We start from the raw sequence: 27,328 nt of genomic DNA, 5'->3' as shown, positions 1-27,328 counted from the left end.
TCCCAGTGTACATGTGAGTGAAATGATTTCCATCTGTTGTAGGGGCAGTACATCTTAGGTTACAAGGAACGCTTTACCTTCAATAACTACCTACACTGTCCTTTAAGCCTCTCAGCTAGAATTTCAACTGTGAATTGTTTTCAGCACTTTGAAAAACATTTCAAAAGTCTGCTCATGGTGTTAAAGAGCTTAAAGAAATACTTTCTCTCTGCAAGGCATTAATATTCTTCACTTTTTATAACCCTTCAACATACAATCTGATGAGAAGACAAAAATAATGAGAACCATTTGAAAAAGCTTAAGAAAAAAGCCAAGTTCTCAGAGAGATTTGGCTGGTTAGGTAACTGCTGGCAACTTACCAATGGTCAGGCAGATGAATCTGATTAAATTGTGTTTATCATGACTGTTTTCCATGATTTAAGTGGGTTGGCCAACTTCAAGTTATGGCAATGTGGAACGTCATGGGTGAAAATTAAGAATTACAGAGGTTATTTAATGTAGGTATATCAAAAGCTAGCCCCCTCAACTGAATCTTTAATGCCACACACTCAAGTGAATACCAGGAGCCCACTGAAAGAATCACCCCACCCTCTGAACATGGCTGGATTAATTAAACCAACGTTAGAGCCTATTTGTTCCGATGGGTCACTGTTACCTACCACTCCTTCTTGATATTTTAGCAAATAGAGAAGATGACTCATAAACTGGATCTGATCATCCATCTACACGGACCTGACCAGTACTCAATATATTTACAGGCAGCAATATTATAAAATGCTGAACAGTATGCTGCATACACTGTATTATGAATTTAGGCTATGAAGCCAATCACCTGGCCATTCACTGCTTTAAAATGTTTAGGAATATCTTTACAAGATAGAATTCAATCTATGCTGAAATTCAAGCAATATATAAAAATTTATGGTGGAAAATTCTATACACTGAAATGGTATACTGATTATGGGGAATATAAACAATATACAGAATTGATGTCATTTTTAGTGTTAAAATAACTTTCTGAAAAATGAAGAGAGAGCAGAAAAACATAGTTACACATACATTACCTAGTGATGATTTATAGGTGGAAAGGTTATGTCTGAACATAAATTTGAAGAATTACTGGAAATTTGAACTGACATGTAAGTTGCAATGCCCATTATAATCACATTTCAAATTTGAGCAAAAGTACTAAACTTACTCATTTTAGCAACCGCAATTTTAAATCAAAAACCACTGAAAGAATTTTACAATCACGGAAGTCGTGTTATAGACAAAATACTCATTTTATAAGTATAAACCAAATATAGAAAACCCAAGATACTAATCTGCTTCCCCTGCCATTTTTGTTATTTTCCTAAATTCAGTTGTTTCAAAATTTTGTGAAAAATGTCTTTAGGACCATTTTTTCCTTCATATTTTAAGTCCCCCAGAATGGGGCTGGGGAAGTAAAATATGACGTATGTTAAGTTAGGAGTTGAAGGGGACCAACACTGTCTCCCCGACTAACATTGGTTGTTAGTTGCTCTCAAATGTACACACTTGACCTTGAAACAATAATTTTGGCTTAATTATTTTCAATAGGTTTACATTTGTGAAGATCAGATAGTAAAGATTTTGGGCCTTGCCGAAGTCACCTGCTTTTATTTGTATCAGTAAAAACGTATTCGACAGGTCATGTCGAATGCATCACTGATCAATGCCTACTATCCATGAAGGGCATAACCACATTAGTACAGGTCAAAGTACCATAGGTAATACTAAATAACATACAGTTGGGCCATACGACCAATATGGCCACCTGTATGTTGTTTAATACCTATGGTATTTTGACCTGTACTAATGTGATGACTTCCTTCAGGGATAGTAAGTCTTGACTAATGATGCATTCAACAGGATCTGTGCAAGTCATAAATTTATGTCACTGAAAGTTAAAAAAGTTAAAGTCCTCCTGGGCCTCTGTAGGCTCATAGGGCAGGCACTGATCTCCTGTTTCTTAGGCTGACAGCCAGTGGGGGACAGGTCCCAATGCCTATGACATGTGGCCAGTGTGTCGCTAGGCCCACCTTATAACTCCCCAGCCTGAAGGTTGGTACCTATTCTCCTACTGAACCTCCTGGTTTTTTTTTGGACCATTAGGTTGACGGGCTACCAGATTTATGCAGTGGTGCAATCCGAGCCATCAGCGAGCGGGGGGGATTTGAACCCAACCCTGGCCCTCTCGACTGGTAGCCGAGAATCATACCACTGCGCCACCACGGCGGCATATGTCACTGAGCTTTTCTAATTTTAAGAAATCGGATGTTTTTGTGAACAAAGGCTTCAGCAGTTGGATGGTTTTGAACCCTTCTGCACCTGCCACCAAACCTTAACGTATTACAACGACTTGACTACAATTTTAGTTATCAGATTTTGAGCATGAAATTTATCAAAAACTAATATCTATCAACACTACGCTGTATATACCTTACTTTTATTATGGAAAAATAAGAGTTCCTTGGTAAAGGGAAGACAAGATCTTTCAAGTTCAGGCCTTAGCTAGAATTCCGAAGGAATAAAGGGATCTTTTTAGGGCAATATTAATGTACTTGGTCATACGGAGTGGGAAGCCAAGGTTCGGAAATGCATTCTTAAGGAGAATTACTGAGCTACTACTTTTCTCAACTAAATCATTTTCCCTAGCCCCACCTTATGGTGGGAAAGGGTTGTACTTCTCTTCTGACTATAAGGGCGAGAAAGGAAAAGATACTATAACTGGGTGGGGTAGTACAGTAAACCAATTACAAAGTTACAAATAATAATAATAATAATAATAATAATAATAATAATAATAATAATAATAATAATAATACTTTGGAAGACTGAGAGATAAATTGACTTGATAATGGCACGATGATCACCCCGTGAAAAATGAAAACAAAACAGAGCCAAGAAGAAGAGTTCGGGGGCGTTGATGACGACACGTCAAAATGAGGCAACAGAAACGAAGTCCAGAACAGAAACAACTATTTTGGTAAAAAAACGTAAGTATAGGACTGGTAAGAAAGGCCAAACATCTCTACTCAGTCTGTGTGATTTTGTCAAGTAGTACACTACACGGTACAGGGATCGGATCGAAGACTTTTTTTTGACGGGGGTTGTGGGGTTGGGTTGGGATAGGATATCAGTGTTGAAGAATACACAACAGAGAGAGAGGTGCGTTGGGAAGCTGCATTGGATTGCATCTCAAGGCTTACCCAGCGGGGCATCTTCTCTGCTTCGTATTGAGAAGAGTCCTGTATGCCTTGTCCTAGAGGATGTCCACTTACCCAGTTCGGCATGGCATGGGTTGTCGGCGTTCGATGATGATAGTTGAGCACAACCACCGTCAGGACCACAGAAGAGGCCACCATGAACATGATACAGTTGAAATACGTCGCTGCAATGTCGATAATTGCACACAGTCACAAAGGAGGATTTGGGAAGTCTACACAAAAAAATTGTCTATTCAGATAAATACTTTTTTTTATGGGCAATGTACATTTGTCAATTATGTGCACGTGGATTTTGCTCTAAATGGCGAAAAGGGAAATTTATATTGACTTTATTCTCATCAAAGGAGCTGGGATCTCCGGACCAGATACTTCGTTATTTTATTTTTATCATAATATGAAAACAGGGGAAAAAGATGGTGAATAAAGTTGACTAGGAATTATTCACGGAAACAATTTTCTGAGCTACAAAAATCTTCTGTGCATATCTTGATAATCATCATTGATATCATGAAAATCTCATGCAAGGGGAGTACGACTCCATTTCGTGAAACTCTTATATACTACAGGAGAATGTCAAGTGTTTTTCTGAAGCAGAATCGTCGAATAAAAAAAAAAACTCGTTTTAGCGAATCTTTTAAAGACGGCAACACAACCAACTACCTCAACACGAGCAATTCGCGATGTCTAATCATAACTGATTAACAATAAACAATAGATATTCGATTCTGACGTCATAAGAATTTCACGAAATGAAAGCGTATGCTATTTTGTCATGGGCTGATTATGATCGACGTGAATGCTATTGTGTTTTCTAAAGTTAAAAGAAGTATTATTCTGAAGGGAAGTTCCTTATGCCTTTTACAGTGAAGTCAACACACTGTGCATAAATTTACTGTAAGTTTGGAAAAATTTAAAAGGGATACATTATGAGTGTATGTGTGTGTATTTACTTACAGAGGGTAAACGTGAGAACGCGCGTACATAATTTTACGTTTGCAATATGAAATTGCGCATAGAAACATTCCAACATTAATGATACTCTGTGGAAAAATATCAAGTGAAAATATTCATCTGTGAAATGACTTTTAATCTGTGAAATGACTTTTAATCTATCTTGTTTCCAATTGCAATAAACACTCCAAATGGCGAAACTTGACAACCCCGCTTGTGCGTGTTTGTTTTCGCCAGATTGCAAGTGCTTGTTACACACGTGTAGGTAATTCAAGGAAGTGAAACTCATCACAGGCAAATCTGAATACAATGCAAAAATTTTGAAATGTCCTTAGTAAATGAACGACTCTGCAATCACTAGATTCAGTTACTTGAAAAATAAAAAAATTTGTTCGTCATAGTGAAAATGACATCCTCGTTTTCATCCATAAATGATAGGTTTTATTAGTGCAAGACATTTTGAAATAGTAAATATGTAAGTGGATAAAAGGTGCGCCTCGACTTCCTTGCCGTTCAATCGTACATACTGTGAAAACAATGAACTGTTAATACAAATATTAATAAATATATTAATGGATTATACTTGTAAAGGGTGAAAAAAGCAGGCAACACTCATTCTTTTTACCTTCCAAAGTGCTAACATTTATGAGGTTACCTTATTCAGTTTCTGGAAAGAGACTTGGTGGGATTAGCAGAAGGAATCACGGGAAAAAATGAAAAGTGTGTTCCCTCGTAGTCCTAGCGATGTCAACCACTAGTTCAAAAGTACAGCATTTAAAAATGAAGTTGCTGTCAAAAATTATGATCTAGTACAGTATAATCTCACCTATAAAGTAATTTATTTATTCTTACTGGCCTTAGCATTCATGCATAGAAAAAAAGCACTTTTACTATATAAGGAATTTAGCTCATTTTAATGTAAGTAAACTTCAGCAATTATGCGGGGATGGGGGTGGGGGGTTTCAAGGTATTCCGCTGACTGTTTATTCAGTATAGAAATAAAATTTGTAAACGTTAAAAGCGGAAGTGGTATTCTCCAGATGTTAAAAAAAACAACGACTACAATACTGTTAAATAAAAGTGTAAGGGGTCTATTAATGATTTACAAACCTTTACTCCTTGGTGGTACAAAAAAATAAGTTTAAGGAATTTAGTAAGAGATTTACAAACTTTTACTCCTTTCTGGTATAAAAAAGAGGAACGAAGTGACGAAAAAAATGCCTTTCGGCTTATTTTGTACCGTTGGTTAGCACATAGCTGGCAGACATACACTGTAGTTGTCTTCTTAGAGGGTACACACAGGTAATTTAGCTGTTTAGTTTGATCAAAAGATCATGTCTTTATCATTATACATGCATACAATGATCTGCCTTGTACTGGGACAACAAGAACGAAGATCAAGTTAAGTTTTTCCCCATCGGCAATCATATACTTCTCTTTCCATGGCAATGTCATCACCGCTCTTTCCTTCTGGATACTCCCATTCTGTCTATCCATTTATTCAGGGAGGTCTGTCCATTTATTTACCTCCCTAACTATCTACTCTGGCCCTTCTTAGCTACTAGTTAACCACAAGTTTCAGGTTCATGGGCAAATCCCCTAGCAGACGAGGCGTTAGTGTCTGCTGAAATGAAGGTCAGGAGTCCTTGTTATTTTCTTTTCCAATGTAAATCTTCCCACAACAGCTTGCAATGCTGTCATCAAAGGCAGTGTTAAGCACAGCAAACTTATGAAGATGAACAGCACCAGGTGCTGTTAACAATTAGATGCCTTGCAAACCAGAAGGGATTACATCAACAATAAAAAAAACTACACTGAATGCTAGATTATAAATGAATTAGTACATAGCTCACGTCTCGCCCTCTGTTCATGGACTGGCAAAAGCATACAAGCCTAAAATAGTTCAGATCTATGGGGCAAGGTACGCTTATATGCATAGGCATTTTGGAGTTGTAAAGCATCTTAACACAACTAGGGAATCTCACCTCAACGCGATATGAACTAGTCTGGACACCTGAGGAAGTGTTTTTGGGAAGATAACGAGTGCAGGGAGGAATGGAGGTATTAGGCATATGATTGATGTACTGAATTATAAGGGGGGAGGGGATCGCCAGAGCTACTATCAGAAGGCAAGGTTATTTATGTAGCTTTGTGAATATAGGATGAACGGAGAAAAAAGGACTGTTTAAATACCATGGCATATTCACAAAACTCCTGACCTACTTAATACTTCACTGAATTCTTTATGAATGGTTATATATGCATATGATATATATATATATATATATATATATATATATATATATATATATATATATATATATATATGATATATATATATATGATATATATATATATATGATATATATATATATGATATATATATATATGATATATATATATGATATATATATATATATGATATATATATATATGATATATATATATATATGATATATATATATATATATATATATATATATATATATATATATATATATATATATATATATATATATATATATATATATATATATATATATATATATATATATATATATATATATATATATATATAATATTGCACGTATATTTATTATGCATGGACATCTGGAAGGTAAAATGCAATGAAAAGACTGAAAAGCTTTTCCACAACAAAACCACCAATCAGTTTCAAGCTCACTTCAGTAATTATTACGGGAAAGGCAAGGAAGCGTTGACGACCTGAAATTCAAGATGCTATAATACCGGGAGAGAGAGTCTGATCTACCGAGAATAGTAGATAAAACATGAGTGGTTTCACACACAGGGAAGAATTACAAATACGAATTCTCTCCTTCTATAGATGACTATATGAACTGCTCAGTTGTATTATATCATATCATATAATATCATATCATAACCTCAGAATAAACACGTACCAATTGGCTCTCACTACTGCCAAGATCGTTCAGTGCCCGTCCAGTGGCACTCTCACGCACCAACAAATCAAACTATTTGGCACTGGGTCATCTTGGCACTGTTAAGATAAACTGGGACGAGGAGACTCTGAGATCATAATATAATGGCATAAATGTAATCTCATCTTATTGCAATATGACAACTAGTTATCTGCTGATCCGCATTCTTGCTGAAACCATGCAAACCTCAGCTCTGAGCAGTCAGACAGATGACTAGAGAAATACTCTAGAAAAGTAAGCTACCCTTAACCTTACAACCTTAATTAGTTAACCATTATATATATATATGTATATACAGTAATCTACCGTACATTTGCAAAAAAAAAAACTTCTAGAATGCAACACCTCACAGTAAAGCAGCGTGCAGATGCAACGTCCACCATGCGCATGCGCATGCGCAGCGCAAAGAAAAACTGGAAAACAACAAGTGTAAACCGTCGTAACAGCAATATAATAACAATAATGATAAATAACAATGACAACAATATATATATACAAGCATGCAAGAAAATATGACCTTACGGTTTAAGCTGTCTCAAGCATGCTTTACGCAGCTATATGGTTTATCTGGCGGTTTATATAGATACGTTTTAGTACGACCAGGATGAGTGTCATTCAGACGACATTGAAAATGATACTTGGAGAATTTACTAGTAAATACGGCAATGAAAAATATGCATAAATACGTACAAATGTAGAGTTATTGATCAACTATCTATGTTAGAATGCACATTTCTTTTTTTATATATATATATATAAAAAGGGGAAGAGAAAAATAATATATATACTGAGAAACATTATTAACCTTTATTATATTTTCTTTAACTTTATGAAAATGTTTTCCTCGCTTTCTGAAAATTTTATTTTCAACCAATTATATTTAGACAAATTTTTATTAACAGTTCATATATAATCGCATATGACTAACAAAGTACAGGCGTCACGACTTTCAGAGTTAGAATTCTGTATTTAAGAGAATCAAATCAACTGATGGTTCCCAAATAAAACTAAAGTATAAAATAATATTTCTAAATGAAATATATATATATATATATATATATATATATATATATATATATATATATATATATATATATATATATATATATATATATATATATATATATATATATATATATATATATACAGCCAACCCCTCATCTTCGCCCAGGTTTCATCATCATTTACTATCGGACATATACGTTACGAAAACAAAAAGATGAATGGTATAATCTTTGTAGTACTAATAATAGATGTTTATGATAACTCTCTCACTCTACATAATAATTTGAGAAAATAAAGAAGTATCATATGGAAAAACATACACTGAACAATATTTTGTCCGACCTCCTGATCACGGTTGGGTTTCGTGAACATACGATGCATAACTATATATTAATTAGTATAACATACCTATGAGAGATTTTGTTACGAGGTCTGAACAAATTCTGAACCAAAGCAACTTCGCGCATCTTCAGTAAAGAAAACCTTTTAATATATGAAATTATCTTAACGGAATATTATGTAAGTAAACAGTTACGACAATGCTAATGAAGATGGCAAGAATATGCCTGAAAGAAATGAGAGTGCAGTACGGTATACAGATTTTGTCCACGTTACAGAATGTACTGTTACAGGACATTAATGCTTCACGTAACGTAAATGGAACCGATCACTAATGAGGCCATAGAAAATGAAACAATTGTGCCAATTTTCAATTACTAATCCATTGACAAAATTTCACTGATGTATTTATAGTAAAAGGAACGTTTGTATTATGGTTGAAAGAACATCAACACTACTGTTACAGACAGGTTCAATGTAAAATGTGAATAAATACATATACTGATTTAAAAATCGCAAAATATGGCTCAAATTTTATAACGAGTGACTAAAATAAATGAATTGGAGATTAGACGAAAGAGGAACCGTACAGCAACGGGAAGAGACTTTATCATGATGATATTCAAAATATGACAAAATCGACATTCGGAATTTTGTTTAAAAGTATAAAAAAAAATCAGTTACTGTAATTTTTTTTCAATGTGGTAGGATGATAAAAAAAGCTAAAAATTATTAACTAACAATAATAAAATTCCAAAATAAAAACAACTAGCCTATTAGTTAAAAAAAGCAAATAATTCACCATTGCTTCTTAAGTTGGTCCGTGCGAATTAAATCCATATAATTTCGCTAAAAAACAAGTAGATTTTCGACAAGCACTTTGAACCATGATGAAATCTAATTTTTTTTTTTTTTTTGGGGGGGGCAAACATCACATCCTTCTACTGAGACTGTGGTCCATGAATCTTGATATAGTGTTTTAGATTTCTGTTCCTGTATATAGTATGACCAGAGACTTCAGTCACTGAAACTGGCAGTCATTTTATGAACGTCGTGTGGTTTTAGAAGTGTCTGAACAGTGATTCTGAGACTGTGATATAAAACAATACTATTTAATAAATCTATAATTATATTTTTTTACTCGCAGTTATGAAACTGTAATATTGGTCGCAAGGGGACTACTGGATTCCCTCATGAACGACATAAAACTCTTATAAACTAAAAGCGTAAAAAAAAAAAAAAATACTTTTCCAGCGTCAATGAGTACTGTCGTCGCAGCGCGACGTAACTTGAACGAAACTACCCATCAATCAATTGCACTAATTGCAAGGAGCATGTAATTATCAAGTTTGAACAATCTCCACCTTTTCAGTAGTTTGTGCATAAATCGGACAAACGAAAGCTAAGTTACTAGTGCGCCTTCAAAACTTTCTTTCATATATTCTTTCAAGTTACCAGATACTACTAGAGCAGTGGTTCTCAAGCAGAGGGGAATTGTGACCACAAATTGGCAGGCTCAAACTGGCTCTAGGACCACACAAGACCACAAATTGGCAGGCTCAAACTGACTCTAGGACCACACAAAACGCAATGTGCATCGGTCTGCACTACTGAGAAGTCACGTTGGGCTTTCTCTCCGCTAGTTAGTGTGTTTGTGTTAGTATTTTGTTGCATATTATTTGGAATTCACCTTTTGAGGCAGACAATTTTGGAGGGGGGGCTGGGGATGGGGGAATGACGTTCTGACATTTGGTGAAAGGGTGCATGGGTCAAAAAAAGTTTGAGAACCACTGTACTTGAGTATCGCCATTTGACAGTTCAACTCGTTTTACTTGAGTGAAAGCTCTACCGTGATTCAAAAAGAAAATGACACTGATTTACTAAATTTACTCCAGGATCACTCGTATCAGTTTGCGACTGCCTTCAAAGATTTTTTTATAATCTGCTTACGACAGAAAAAAAAATTTTCCCCAACTGTGCGTTGTCTAAAATCTTAAAACTGTTGTAGTAATCAGATTTTTCTTCAGCCTCGGATGGAAAAATCTAAGATGGTGAAAAAAGAAATCTTTTATATTTCTGTGCACGACGACAATTATATATGAAAGTAAACCAACATCTTGATTTCATTTTAATCAGTCATTTTACTTAAAACAATGTTACCCCCTGTTACTGTGTCTTATGTGAAACTTGCAAAAAAAAGAAAAAATAGTGAAAATATTTTTTTTTTTTTTAGTTTCGCACTGAAGTTGGAAGGTTTTTCTGTTGCAAAACTCGAATACAATGACGTTGGAAAATGAGCTAACAGCACTATATATTTTCTACATAAGATATTGACTAGATATCATTAACCACCTCGTCCATGATTCACAATGAAGAAATAAATTTAACCAACCTATTATCGGTAAAAGGCTCCTGCGAATATATACTATACATAGTTTGAAGACTTGCTCACGGGCAAAAGCGTGTCCACTCTAAAACACGTTTCTTTCTCCGAAACTTTCCAATGAAACCGGAACTGTAAATGGGGGAATGTAATTACGTTCTACTTTTTATTCTAAAGCAGGAAACTCTCGTAAATTACATTAAGTAATACGTTTGAAAATAATCTCATGAACCAGTAAAAAGTAAAATTTAATACCTGTGAACTTACTCAGGTACTCGACATGACGAAGGAAATTCTCACTGCAAAACGTACTATTAAAAAAAAAAAAATGTACAATATCAAGTGCTCCCCGCTTTTCTCTCTTTCTCCTCAGCTATTTTTTTTTTTTATTTATTCTTGCTTATCCGTTTATCAAGTGCAAGCTCCATATCTTGTACTAACTGTATGAAATCTCGATATCTGTAAATTAATCCCGAGTCATCAATCAGTGTCTCTGTAACAAAGAGAACCTTACAATATATCTAAAATGTCTGGTTTACATTGCTCAAGTGAAAAGTGCGAGCCACTTAAAATGGAAAATAGTGCAATATGGCCGAAGGGTTAATTCAGTTACCGCAGCGGGAACCACTAAAAGAGAATGAACGCACTTGCTAATTTTTCTCGGCAATTTACTCAATGTTGGGTTAAATGTATACACGCAAAAATAGTTATCAATCGTTCAGTTTTTCATAACCTACCTATGAATGTATATATATATATATATATATATATATATATATATATATATATATATATATATATATGTATATATATATATATATATGTATATATATATAAAATATATATATAAAATATATATATATATATATATATATATATATATATATATATATATATATGTATATATATATATATAATAAAATATATATATAAAATATATATATATATATATATATATATATATATATATATATATATTACATATATATATATATATATATATATATATATATATATATATTATAAATATCTATATATGTATATATATTATATATATATTAAATACATATATATATATACATATATATATACACATACATATATATATATATATATATATATATATATATATATATATATATATATATATATATATATATATATATATATATATATATATATATATATATATATATATATATATATATATATATATATATATATATATATATATATATATATATATATATATATATATATATATATATATATATATATATATATATATATATATATATATATATATACACTAATACATTCGAATGATAAACTAAAACATATTTCGAGCATTTTATCAGTAACAGGTTTCAATAATGCATAACCAATAATAATGCTTATCCTACAAATTCAAAAACGGCAATGGCACATTACTTATATTTCAAAATAATTTTTTTGGTATTAACTTAATAATCACTTCAACAAAAAATGAAAAACAACAATAAAAGACTTTAACGGACAAATATCACCCCCAAAAAAAAAAAGAAAATAAAAGCAGTACCATATCAATAAATTTTACTGAACAAAAAAAAAAAAAAAAGGAATAAGTTTAAAAATCCTACTGTATTGCTAAGCCTCAAATACATCAGAATATGATGCTATACCAGTTACCATCTAACCATTATCATGAAAGTAACATACTGCTTCACAATTGAGACAAACTCAGTTTATTTGATTCCAAGAACTTTTGACATCTCAAACAGTCTTTTTTCACCGTTGCATTACTGGCAAAACATATGATAAAATTCTGAACAGATCTTACTTTAATGCAACGAATCCAAGGCTTAAACCCAACTTCCCTTTTCAAGAAAGGCCTGACCATTACTTATTCATACCTCTAATACCTCCAAGCTGACACTTTGTTAGTCACATCCGTATATATTTTGATAAACATTGCGCAGACATCGTTGCGAACATAGGAAACAGATAAGAAAAGATGAACTTAAATGTATCATATATGTGAATATATAATGTGTAAAAGAAGGGATAAAGAACTCAGCATAAAGAAATGTTCTCATTGAGGATTGTCAGCAGATTCAGAGAGAGAGAGAGAGAGAGAGAGAGAGAGAGAGAGAGAGAGAGAGAGAGAGAGAGAGAGAGAGACTATACAGGTGGAGGGTAATCAGAGAGACTGATAACAGATTAAAACAGAGTAAGACTGAGTGGGAGCAAGACGCTTCAGTTTAACTTGACTTTCGTTTCTCCGACTTAACTTCTCTTGCAGAGGACAGAACCAGACTGCAGTGGATGAAATATTTTTTGACAGGTCCTGCAGCCGGACATTTCTCAACTTGAATGATACATATGCTAGTATAAATATATATTATTTATATTAATTTTAACAATGAGGGTTTCAGTTGGAGAAGGCGAACTGGCGATCAAAGGGTAAGGTGGGAAGACTATATACATATCTGCCTTTCGAGACAGGGAAGGAAATAAAAATTTAAAAAAAAGGGGCCTGACAAAGACTCCACCTCACTTACTTTGGCTGCCTGAACGCCTTCCGAGGTAAAAGGATCTCTGGCATGTAAAGGTGGCCTTTTGGGACCAAAGGGGAAACTGAAGTTGCTGGGGCATCATGGGGCTACCCACCAAGGTAGTTAAGGTTGGTCGTGGTGAACTCTTATGGAAAGATTTCCAACCTTAACGAACTCGGCGGGTGGCGCCACCATGGCCCAGCCCGTTCAGCCTGTCTCTCTCATATTTTCAAGGGTCTTTGCTGGAACGAGAAACCGCGAAGACTCTACATAGTTGTGGCCTGATTATAATGGAGGTGACCTTCCGTCACCACTGTCAAAATCTGTTTAGGAATTACAAACAGGCCACTACTAAGTAGAGCTCGGAAGAGCGTTTCCCTTCGGGCAAAGCGTCGGCCGCACTTTGATCACCTTGTTTCAATGAACCACCTCCTATGTATTACACAGTCATAATAGGGAGAGCAACTGCAGCAACTGTTGCTGCTGGAGCGACAGTTGCATTTGTTGCTGCTGCTATCAAATGAGATCATGTCGAGATTAGGACCGGCTAGCCTCCCTTCATCACCTTCCAGTAAAGCTCATTTTCCCCATCTGCTGATCTGGACTGAGAGCCTTACTGGAACTTAATTTCCGAGGCTACCTAAAGGCGTAATCCCGGCACCATCGTCAAAATTATCAAACTTGCTGGGAAGCCACTTATATATGTATTCTATATATATATATATGGAAGATGAGACGAAGACTGGAATAAGGGTACTAAGACTGAAAGGAGAGGCATATCTTCTCAGAGAGAGAGAGAGAGAGAGAGAGAGAGAGAGAGAGAGAGAGAAAATGGGGGGACGAAGGGGGAAGGGGGGAGGGGGGGGGGAATATAAGCGGCATCATGGCCTCGGACAAACACAGAAACGTTCATGCCTGTACGCCATTCCAGCATATACCATTATGATACCATTTGGCTTATGTATGTATATAATATATATAAATATATATCTATATGTATATTCATTGTCACCGTCAATATCTGACGAAAGGTCGAAACGCTTGGCCTTGCGGTGAGGGGAAGAGAAAGTCTTTTTTGAAGGTGTGTGCTCTGTGAAGGTGTATGTATGTATGTATGTATATAAAAAAAAAATAATTACTGAATCTCATAAAATTGTCTAAATTGAAAAAAAAAAAAAAAACTTTGGGTTTGTGAATCTGGGGAGTGTGTGTGAGGGTATATATATATATATATATATATATATATATATATATATATATATATATATATATATATATATATATATATATATATAAATATAAAATATATATAATATATATATATATATATATATATATATATATATATATATATATATATTGTGTACAAAGAGAAAGGAAGGGTGTATGGGTGTTAATACACATGACAGCATAATTCCCTTGAATCATCTAAACTTCATCTTTCTCTGTTTTTGCAACAGCAGTAATCCCAGTTAATTTTTTTAGGGGGGCATAAATTTCCCAATAAAACGTACCTGTATCTATAATGATATTTAAAATGAACAACAATGAACCAATTACTTCAACGTTCGTCTATATGCAGATGCTATTCACTTTTACGTCATGCTGTCATGTCAAAGGCATCTGGTGGTCGTGACGTAACATTATAATGATACTTACAATTTTGTTAATTAAATGCGTGTGTGCAAGTGTATGTTGTTTTTATTGTTGTCATGTACTTATTGATTGATCTACGTTCTACTAAAACGTCAGAAGGAAATCGGCGTCATTGAACGTTTTATGTCAGACTTTCCATTCACTGGATTTTAAACGTGAGAGAAATTAACTGATCTCTTGTCTCCTTCCGCCAGAATTCCCATTTGGTCCTGTATCAAAGACCTTCTCATATAATCACTTGAGTCCTTCCGACAGGTCTTTGTCCTACAGTATGTACTACATACAGTGTTCCAGTACCTACTTTCTCTTTCTGACTCTCAGCTTCAAAAATAAAAAAAGTTTAATCTCAATACAACTAATCTCTCTAGACCTTAAAGCTAAAGACCAGATTTGACACTCACTCATCACTAAGTCTCTTCTTTCTGGAAATAATTTTGAAAGTAACTTGACTCAAGAAACCAGGTTAAAAGATATTAAAAACTTGTTCCCTTTTTAGGACGATGGTAGTTTTCCTATCATCCCTCATCCTTAAGTATACACTAGTAAATTCCGTAAACTTTGGGATACGTCAGTTCTCATCAATTACTTTCTAGTGTCGCGACAGTAATTGCCATCTGCTCAACCTCAGAGCCCAAACTAATAATCAGTGAAAGCTTTTCCCCTTGGTCCTAAAAAAAAAAAAAACACACACACACACAAAAAAACCCTTGTTTCACCCTAATGATGGACTTGGTGAACGTAGCTTGTTACCAAAATGGCCTGATCTATCCTTTTTCTTTTCGTTTTATGCATGTATGCCCCCCCCCCCTGTAAGTTCGTTTATCCGCCATGTATGCTTAGACCCCATCCCTTTATCTCCTGGACTGGTGTATGGAATTAGGTCTTTGTTTGAATGACGTAGGTGTCAATAAAAAAAAAAAAAGTGGTCCTTATCCTTTAGGTCACAAATACTTCTTCTAACAATTCCAATCACAAAAATATCAGAGCTATTCATCTTGCCTTTGCATAACAGCTATTCTTAACCTTCTATGCACTAAAGCTGTAAATGAACTGTTAACTACTTCGGAATGCTACAGACTTTAAACTTGATCAGAACCAAGTCCCTTCTTGTTCTGTCACAGGTTTCTAGCGTTTGTGCATGTGTTTCTCAGGGCCCAAGAGTACCATTTCAGGCACAACTCAAAAATGTACTTTTCACTTCAACTTCCTCAAAAACCTTGATATGTGAGACTTGTGAATACAGGAGTGATCTTCCAAGTAGATTGCGTGATTTTACCAGCCATTTACAATAATTTACGTGGTAGTCTTGATGCAAAGTTTGTTAGCAATTACGCCACCACTGAGTCCCTTCTTCATATCAGGATGGTAATCCTAGTCATCTCCCTGCTAGGCTCTTCATCGTCATAATACCTGGTTTTATCAATTAAGGTTTTATCGGTAATCAAGCACTGGCAAACCTACTGCACCAAGATTATCAAAGTTAGTTTTCTACACTGAAATTTCCCTAGTGACTGAAGAAGAGTGTAATCCAGTTTCATGTTCAAAAGTTACTGATTAAAAAATAAGGCATTTTTAAAAATAGAACGGATTCAAACTATACGTAAAGGTATGGATTAAACAGTATCTCTTATGTACAATATGTCCTAACTACACCAGAACCCTGCTATACTTGAGACAATGAATTAATCGTGTACATTTAAATGCATGTGTATATGAATATATATATACATATATATATACATGTGTGTGTGTATTATATATAGATATATATATATACATTTATATATATATATATATATATATATATATATATATATATATATATATATATATATATATATATATATATATAAATATATATATATATATATATATATATATATACATGTGTATATATATATATATATACATATATATATGTGTATATATGTATATATATGTATATATATATATATATGTATATATATATATATATATATATATATATGTATATATATATACATATATACATATTCTATAACAGTATATGAACGAGTGTGTGAGTGTGGGTGTGAGGAATATATGTAAATATGTAACGATACGCACGAATGAATAAAAATGTATAAACTTGAATAAAAATGTATAAACTTGTAACAAAGACACGAGACAGGTCGAAGAAGGCCAAAAGTTCTACACACCTCACGACACAGACTTGACGGCGCAAGAAATATACACAATAACGAGAGAGCAAAGTGTAACTCTTGATACTCTGATGATGGGAAGCACTGAATACTCTACCTAACAAGGGTATCGCATCGGATACTTGAGGTAATTTTTCAGCTACGACGGTCATGAAAACCGTCAATGAAAGCAGGATAGTGATTTCTGAAAGAAAAGCGAAAAAAAGGATACTCCTTGATTTTTAAGTTGAGGAAAAAAATGTTTATTTAGTTAGTTAGGGGGGAAAAAAATCATGTCTAATAAAGGGGTTACTTACAACATTTAATGCATGGTTTTTTTTTTTTTTTTTTTAGAACTACCGCTGTAGACAGCAGTAATCCCAGTACGTATATTAAGTGGTAACCATATATTGGATGAGTTTTTAAAAAACAAAAAAAAAGAGGAGACAGTACTGTGCTTAAAAATAAGGTACCTAAGTTATAAAAAAAATTGTTAATATATTATTAATGCTGAATAAGACTTACAAATATCAGAAACAATACTTAAAGGTCTAAAGTGCACTGTGATTTATAATGATATTCTCCAAGTATCACACACTCCCAAAGTTGCGGAGTTCGTTCAATAATTATATATATATATATATAGATATCGTTCTCTTCACACAAAAAAAGTACATCCATGTCCCATGTCGGGATCTTTCCAAACTGTTTAAGTCGTGTGGCACTTTCCAGTATGGAGGTTTTTTTTTTTGAAACACTGAAAAAAATAAAAAAATTGGAAGAGTGCATTTGTCTGTCGTTTTTGGGACCAGGTAGACAAAATTAAAAAAAAAAAATCAGCCTCGTTGAGATCTGGTGACTTGAAGCGTTATTCAAGATTGTCAAGAAATGATACAGCATTTAAAAGACCATCGTACCATGAATAGGTCGTGTGAATACTCAGTATTAATTAGTTGCACTATGACTTCCATGATCATAATTAACCTTGAGCGATGCAGAATAACCATCCTCTCAAAACAACAGCAAGGCAACAATATAAGATTATACAATCCCCAGTGGGGATTCGAGGCATATTCCCTCCCTCTCTCTTGAATGAATTCACTTACGTTCTCGTACTCGAACCAGACACGTATTCTGCACCCAAGTTACCACACACAACTTGGATTCACAGCGTCTGACCTTCGCCATTTTACCCAGAGTTCTTAAGCAACACCTTATCCTGCCTTAGCAATTACTTTAAAGTAAGACCGAAGTCATCATGATGGCTAATCCTTAGCAAAACATCTCTGACTCAAAATGAGCGGATACAGAAACAGACATTTTGAACTCAAAACGTTCTCTCAGTGAACACTTCTGCAGGAGAATGACTTCATTTTTTGTATGCATTTCTCTTGTTGATCAATTGACGTAGCTCGTTTAAGCCACATGACATTCAAGCCAATCTGGACTACTCTAGCTCGTTTTGGCTTCAGCTTGACCAAGAAGAGAAGAAGATGACTGTGCAAACTCTTTGGGCAAAACAGGAAAATGGGTGTCAAGAAATCGGACATAAAGTGCAGTGGTTACCCTCATCACTCCAACCTAATTAAGATTACAGAAGTTATAGCACCTGCGTTTCTTTATCCTGAATCGTAACCGTGGTGCTTTTCGCACTGCAAGAAAAGGGACAATCATTTGGTAAGAATCGGGTAGAGTGACAATGATAGGCGTTGGAGGTCATGACTATTCGAGTTAAAAACACACAAAATTGGATTGCATCGCCTGAATTTGATGTTTAAAAGAGAAACAGAATTTTTGGAAAAATACTCCTTCATATATTAATTTCAAGCAATATGCAACTTTTACGGAGAAAAAAAAAAAAAATCTCATCTCTGTTGAATACAAACACTTTTTTACGCTCTTTACCGAAAGATCAAGACATTCCAACACTTGCACAAATGCGCAGCATTTAATATACTAATAAACATTTATGGAAAATATGAAATTTATTTTGAAAATAAAAAAATCAATTTTTAAGTCAAGAATCAATTTCAAAAATCGCCAAAAAAATTGGAAAATGAATGTAACAAATATAAAGTTTAAAAAAAATATTTCAATTTGATTACACTATTTTTGGGAGTTTTGCCCTCTTTTTATATGAATGACTTTAGTTTAACGTTTACGGATGTATTTTTTATGAATTACTCCTTATTTAGCATTATTATGCACATACAAACCTCTACTAATGAGCCAAATTCTAACACCTCCCTTATCTAATGTTCCAGACTACCTTTTGATTTTCATATATACTCTCCACACAAGCTGATTTCACTTTATGAGCAATGCATACTAAACAAGAAAGCAGCGACTATTATCATAATAACTTCAAACTGCGCAGAAGCCTCGCCTACATAAAGCTAAAATAATACTTTCAAACTACGTAGCAGCCTCGCCTACATGAAGCTAAACCTCTTTAGATATGCACCATCTACGTCGACATATCACGAACGTGCGCACTTCCTGGATTTGGGATTTACCACCCTTCCCTGTAACCTTTCGGATAATTAATTAATCATTTTCATACTTGTTCTGTTCTCTCTCCTTCCTAAAACATCAGAATTATACACACTTTCACGCTGAGCTTTCTCTCTCTATCTGTCTCTCTATAGCAAACTACCAGTTCTGTGCAATTCTGGTAACACGTTATTACTTTTAAATCTCACCCCTCCGGTTCCCTGTAAATAAAATGACAAGCAGTTAAAAGCTGTTAATTTCAGAACTTCAGTTCGATTCCCCTTTATGTACATTGCAGAAGTACATTCCATAATGCAGCCTGTCAGTTACTCTCAACTATATTCCGGTTTCCTGAAACAATTCCCTGTTTCTCATTTTGTGATTCACTGCCTCGTCTTATAACCGTGCTCAACATTTACTCCCATCTACCTATTTAGATTTACAATGCTTCAGTCGCCGCTGTCTGTAAATACCCAAAATGCTTTCAGTTTCAAATCATTCGGGCAACTAATTCTTCTCAATTTTATTCCCGGCATTTTCTCACATCCTCCTCCTCCTAGGAACCCTTTTTTCAAATTTTCAAACATTCCATCTCTTACCAACACTTTATATCGTCCAAATTCATCCAACGCTTTATATCATCCAAATTCATGCACCACTTTATTATATCGTCCAAATTCATCCATCACTTTATATCATCCACATTCATCCATCACTTTATATCATCCACATTCATCCATCACTTTATATCATCCACATTCATCCATCACTTTGTCAACCATATTCATCCATCACTTTGTCAACCATATTCATCCATCACTTTATGTCAACCACATTCATCCATCAGTTTATATCATCCAAACTCATCCAACACTTTACATCAACCACATTCATCCATCATTTTATATCATCCAAATTCATCCAACACTTTATATCACCCAAATTCATCCATCACTTTATAGCATCCAAATTCATCCATCACTTTATATCAACCACATTCATCCATCACTTTATATCATCCAAATTCATCCATCACTTTATATCATCCAAATTAATTCAGCACTTTATATCACCCAGATTCATCCAACACTTTTTATCATCCAAATTCACCCATCACTTTATAGCATCCAAATTCATCCAACACTTTATATCATCCAAATTCATCCATCACTTTATAGCATCCAACTTTATATCGTCCAAATTCATCCATCACTTGATATCATCCAAATTCATCAATTCATCCACTTTAAATCACATTCTCTCATCCAGACAGAACCAAGCACCCGATATCATACTGTGGTTACATTTCGTCACGCTTCCAACGCTAAGCATTTTATAAAATTCACGAATAATATTTTCATTTAATAATGGTCGACTTCAAAGAATGCTGGACATGTTTATTAGAAATGAACAGACGATATATGCAAGTTACTCAATCGCAGTGCAAAATAATTTTGAAGAGAAGCCTCTTTGGAGGTCTTATGTGCCAATCATACAAAACAGCAACATGGTTACCTTTCAGGGCAGAGATCTCCAACAGGAAAAAATAAAGTCACCATTGAAACGACTTAGAGGGTGTCTTTTCAATAAGAGCACACGAGGATGTGGATAAATTAAAAAAAAGAAGATTAAAGTGGTGGCCGCTAAGTCGTCTATGAGGCTAATCGTGGTCAGGGACTTGTGATGATAAAAAAACACTAATGGTAAGAGAAAATAAAGGACTAAAAATTCATAACTCTAGATTCCAACTGTGATTTTGACTCTAGAAGACGTAGTGGCAGTATCGTGTTAGTAGCTTCTAATGACAAAAATAACTCATTGCGTATTGCTACAGTGACGAAACGGAATAAATAAGTAAATAAATAAAAAAAAATAACAACTGGATAAGTAGACAAGTGAAGTGTGTGAGTGCAACTGTGGTTTTCAGATTGGAAAAAAAAATCAAAAAGAGAAATCAGCTGACTCGTAAGTTACAACGTCGAAATCTCTTGGACATAATAAAGCTACTGGCTACTCAAGATATATATAATATATATATCTCTAGATTTCTTTCTCTTTTTTTGAGCTACATACATATGAGGGGCACAGCATCGGATGTCTCTGGTATATTTTCTGTCACAATGTTTAGGAAAACTGTAAGCGAGAGGAGGATTGTGACACCTGAAAAGTAAAAATTGGGTCATGTCAATTGCTTGTAGGTCAAAGGTCACCACACCACTCACTTGACTAGTTAATATGTTTTTTTTATCTATCTCTGGGGCCTGTAACAGTTAGGTGACAAACATTCCAGAGCTCGGTGTTAGGATGGCTGTTTCATGATCGAAGACTCTTTACAAGGGTCATTACAGCTTATTATCATATAACCATCCTTGACAACAAGCGATTAAATAAACCACAAGTCACTATTCCGGAGGTTCCTTCAACTCCGAGTGATGAGAGTGGATTGACTACTTAAAAAAAAAAAATAAATAAATAAAAGGCAAGTTTGTGCTCTTTCATCTAAGGGACATGGACGCGGTTGGAAATCCAGAACTATAATTGAGTAACTGTATTAAATAATATGTACTCAGCCAGACTTTTCTTGAGCGTCTGAAGCTTTTATGTACTACAAGGACATTGAAGAGTAGCCTTCTATAGCATCCAGATCTCACAGAAAAATCCTACTTGATCCTTATATTCTACTAGACCACGTTATGTATGAAAATTTGGGGAGGAGGAGGAGGAGGAGGAGGGGAAGGGGAAGTGGAATGGGAGGGGGAAGGGGAGGAGGGGAGGAAGGGGAGGAGGAGACGAAGAAAGGGGGGGAGGGGAGAGGGAAGGAGAGAGGGAAGAGAAAGGAGGAAGAAGAGGGGGAGAAAGAGAAGAGGGGGAAGGGAGAGGGGGAAGAGAGGGAAGGAGGACGGGGAGGAAGAGGGGAAGAAGGAGGAGGAAGAGAGGGAAGGAGGAGGGGAGGAAGAGAGGGAAGAAGGAGGGGAGGAAGAGAGGGAAGGAGGAGGGGAGGTCAGGGGAGGGGGAAGAGAGGGGAGGAGAGGGGGGAAGGGGAGGGGGAGGAAGAGAGGAAGGAGAGGGGTCAGGGGAGGAAGAGAGGGGAAGGAGAGGGCAGGGGGAGGGGAGGGGGAAGAGAGGGCAAGGAGGGGGGGAGGGGAAGAGAGGGAAGGAGAGGGGAGGGAGAGAGGGAGGAAGGGGGGAGGAAGGGGAGGGGAGAGGGGAAGGGGGGAGGAGGAGGAGGAGAGAGGGAAGGGGAGGGGAGGAAGAGAGGGAGGGGGGGGGGAAGAGGGGAGAGGGGAGGGGGAAAGGAGGGGAGGTCAAGGGGAGGAGGAGGAAGAGGGGGGAGGGAGGGAAGGATGAGGGAAGGTCAGGAAGTGGGTGGAGGTGGAATGGGGAGGGAAGGGATGGTGGAAAGGTAGGGGATGGTTGAAGGGGAGGGGAAAGGCAGGGGGTAGGGGAGGGGAAAGGCAGGGGTAGGGGAGGGGAAAGGAAGGGAGGTGGTGGAAGGAGAGGGGGAGAAAGGAACGGGAGGGGGAAGAGGGGAAGGGGGGAGGAAGAGGGGAAGGAGAGGGAGGAAGGGGAAGGAAGAGAGGGAAGGGAGGGGAGGAAGAGAGGGAAGGTCAAGGGAGGGAGGAGGAAGAGGGGGAAGGGGAGGGGAGGAAGAGAGGGAAGGAGGAGGAGGTGGAATGGGGAAGGGGATGGGATGGGAAGGAAAGGTCAGGGGAGGATGAGGAAGAGGAAGGGGGGAAAGGGGGAGGGGTAGGGAGAGGGAAAAGGAAGGAGGAGGTGATAGGGGAGGGGAGGAGGAAGAGGGGGGAGGGGGGGGGGAAGAAGGTGGAAGGGGAGGGGAGGGATGAGGAAAGGTAGGGGGTGGTTGAAGGGGGAGGGAGGAGGGGAAGGGAGGAGGGGAGGCCAGGGGAGAGGGAAAGGAAAGGTAGGGGATGGTTGAAGGGAAGGGGAGGGAAAAAGAAGGGGAGAGGGGAGGTCAGGGAAAGGAAAGGGAAGTGGAAGGGGAGGAGGGGGAAGAAATGGGGGAATGAGAGGGGAGGAAGAGGAGGAAGACGAAGTCAACGGGCTGCACCAGCCCCGTTTAACTTCCGGTGTGCAAACAAACAAACGTTTCAGTTTTGGCATTATAAAAAGATACAATATCTGACACACTGGTCTTAAATCACCCATTAATTCATTTGTTATTAACAGATCATTTTAACGTACGACGCATACACAGATGGTTAACCTTCCTAAAATCAAGAAAAAGGGAAAAGGAAAAAAGAAGATAAAGGGAAAGATTAAAACCCTTACTATTATAACCATACTCAGTACCCTTATATATATATTTACACATATGTATGTATACAATAAAAAAAAAGGAAATTAAACCTAATATATTCTGTAATATTAAAAGATAACTCTTTAACATAACCTACCATTTCCTTCGCTTACTTGTAAAAAGATTTTAAAATACATATAGATCAAAATACATATATACCAAAGTTTGTCAAAACTCGAGTGATTCACCAGTTCTCGTCATCACCGAAGAAGAAGAGTGATTGAAACGAGGGTTGGCAATTATAATAAAGAATTAAAACGCATCGTTGAAAATTTTCAAAAAAAAATGACACTTCAATAAAGGCAAAAAAAAAAAAAAAAAAAAAAAAAAATATACAAACAAAAAGGGCACAAGTATACATGCTAGAGGTGACCCCTTTCGGTTCCTCTTGAAACCCCCTTACGGTTCACCTAAAATTTCTTTCCTACTTAAAATATGATTCGGTTAATTTGGGCGTTCTTTAAAATGACCCTCAGGTGAGGGTCATACTACTACATCCTTCAAAAGAATTGATTTTATTTTGGTTATTTACACTGAATTATTTCTGCGCTTATCTGAACATGGAATTATGACAAAATTAACTTTATTCTCCTTTCTGTGCCTATCTAGATATTTTCTTATCTAAAACAGCTATATATATGGGCAACGTAGTTCATTCAGTTATTCAAAAGGGAACTACTTTGTAAAAACTTTAAAAACATTTGAGCAAACAATATGGGATTCGTTTATGAGCAGGTAAACAAATAAAAAAAAAAATCCTGAATGCAGTGCGCAACAAAAACCAAATTAAATCTTCCAAAGCTCCGTTAAATATATGAAATGATAAATCTTGGGAGAATATAGGAAAGGTAAAATCAACCAAACATGGCGAGAATTAAATCATGAACGAAATAACGAGAAAAAAATACTACAACGAAATAACGGGAAAAAAAATACTACAACGAAAATAACGGGAAAAAATACTACAACCGGGGAAAGTCGATATAAGAACAACTTTAAAAACTAATTCAAATTAGGATAGAATCGCAAATATAAAAAAGCATTAAAATGAACGAGAGAAAAAAACGTGATACTGAAACATGATGAGAGGTGAAACGCTCACACCAAAAATAACTGAAAACATTTCCGTAACTGTTGAAATAAACGAGACGGACTAAAAAAAATAAAAAAAAATACTTTCCACGCAGCTTGACAAAGTATTTTCAAATGGTTTTAAATTCTAGGGATTTATCCCCCCCCCCAACAACTTTCGAGAGTCTTCCGCGACCAAAAAGCCACTGCTGGTACGACAAATGGGTCTATTTTTCTAGATAATTACTTTCGAACGGAGACAAAGTACTGGGGTTATTTTTGTAAAAGAGCCTGGGGTTTTTAGATGTGAAATTGGATGGTTTCATTTCTCTAATAGTAAAAATACAATGACTAAATTACAGGGACCACACGCCAATTCCTCTACACACACATTTACAAAGATGAAGAATAAAGCTTTTCACTTTCCATTAAAATATTGTTGAATGTTATTTACATTTTAACTAGATGTTGAATTCATGTTCCATTTCAAGTTTCTAAAACTGCAACTGGAAACCTCTGAGAATGTTAATGTTAATTGTTCTTCCAGATCGATTAATTTCATGTTCAAAGTAAGCTGAAATTAGTATCAAAACTGCTACTATTTTAAGGAAGAATTTAAGACTTGTTTTTATAGAAGGAACGAGAAAAGCAGCGGGTAGGAGAAGAATACGTTCCCAAGTAAGCACACCTGTTGAAACAAAGTTAGAAGAAAGTTGATACTAGCAACGATTAGTGAAGTGTCTTCAAAGCGAAAAAAAAAATAATAATGATAATTTCGTTACCTTACGGAGAGAAAGTTTAAAGAGAAATAAAAACTATGAATCCATTAAACCCCAAAGTTTTTCAGAAATAAGATAATTTTGTTCCAACACTGTATCTGTCAGTTTGAAGTAATGATCAGAAAGGAACAAAACACTGGAACTCAAATTCTGATCATATACCCTTCTGTACATTCTTTGAAAACAAAAGTCAGCTATCTCTCGAAGGCATCAAAATATAGTAAAAAAAAGGAGAAAGACTAAACTTAAAACCTTCCCAAACCGAAAAAAGTAAACTTCAGACTTCATATTTAAGGAGCCTGGTGAGTCTCCAATGATAAATATTCTCAATGACAAGTTTAAGTAAGACCTGTTTACGATTTCATCTTAACCACTTACCAAGAGCAGTTCGTTATTATTTTGCAGCGGCGAGTTTAAAGAAATCTTCAGAGCAATAAAAGGGCTTAATTACAGGGAGGATATTGTTATTTACCTCTATTGAAATTAGGACCTTAAAGTTACACAACTCTTCCATATTAAGAGAGACAAGAGAAGCTATAATAATTAGACATCGTTTATTAATCATCACTGATAATTTTAAAGAGTGAAAAGTTCCGAGTGAAATTAACAGAGTTCCATTACATTTATTGATTCTAGCAACTTTTATGAATCTACTTGTGGCTTAATGACCTCATTATAAGAAGTGATGAAGAAATAAAAAAAAGACGTAATTAGAACATCATAAATGTAATACAAATATAACCATAACATTCTGAAGGAGGCATTAAATGTGACACCTCTAAAAATGAGGGGGACAATTAAGATGGAAAGAAAATATTACAGGTGGTGGAGGTGGAGGAGGAGGAGGAGGAGGAGGAGGAGGAGGAGGAGGATGTGGGGTAGGAGGAGGAGGAGGAGGTGGGGGTAGTGGACATGGGTTCGGATCGGGTGTAAAAAAAAAAAAAAAAAAGTCATAAACATACGTCGGAAACTTATCTCGCACACATCACAAATAGGTTGAAAACAGGTCAACGACCCCAGGTGGAGAACGAATCCTTGGCAAATGATGGAGAATCGTTTGAAGCACTGGTTAGGACCATGAATAATTCGTCGACTTGTTTTTAACCTGTTCGTGACTTGTGTGGGAAAAATAGCCGACGTGTGTTTATGGCTTTGGGTATGGGTGTGCCCTTAAGGGGCACCAGCAGGTGAGAATGAGTTGGCAACATGCCAATCACACAAAGTCACGAGACATGGTCAGGTCAGGAGACTAAGGAGATGAGGGATAAGGATAAAGGAGACTTGAGAGAGAGAGAGAGAGAGAGAGAGAGAGAGAGAGAGAGAGAGAGAGAGAGAGAGTACAAAAACAGGAGGATACACTACAGTGAAAGGAAAAGAAGAAAAACTAAGAAACGAGATTGAAAAACTTGAAAAATTACATTTCAAGAGA

The 27,328-nt window shown here is 35.7% G+C and overlaps 1 protein-coding gene across 6 annotated transcripts in view; it reads right to left on the bottom strand.

Annotated features, from left to right (window-relative positions):
- The window catches only part of nAChRalpha6 (nicotinic acetylcholine receptor alpha6), a 174,032-nt gene that overhangs the window by 25,535 nt on the left and 121,169 nt on the right, over positions 1 to 27,328 (bottom strand). Inside the window, exons 8-9 of one of the 6 annotated variants that reach the window (XM_067115058.1) lie at positions 21,805 to 21,891; positions 3,234 to 3,415 (exon numbers count right to left, since the gene is read on the bottom strand). In XM_067115058.1, coding sequence (XP_066971159.1) covers positions 3,234 to 3,415; positions 21,805 to 21,891 — 269 coding nt within the window. Of the gene's footprint in view, positions 1 to 3,233; positions 3,416 to 17,356; positions 17,444 to 21,804; positions 21,892 to 27,328 lie in introns of all 6 variants that reach the window. The other 5 variants (XM_067115059.1, XM_067115062.1, XM_067115060.1 and 2 more) reach the window with 5 other exon arrangements.

This window comes from Macrobrachium rosenbergii, chromosome 13, assembly GCF_040412425.1.
Source record: "Macrobrachium rosenbergii isolate ZJJX-2024 chromosome 13, ASM4041242v1, whole genome shotgun sequence".
In the NCBI taxonomy this organism is placed as follows: Eukaryota; Metazoa; Arthropoda; class Malacostraca; order Decapoda; family Palaemonidae; genus Macrobrachium; species Macrobrachium rosenbergii.
The sequence above is the reverse complement of the archived record's forward strand: the minus strand, read 5'-3'. Positions and strand labels throughout refer to the sequence as shown.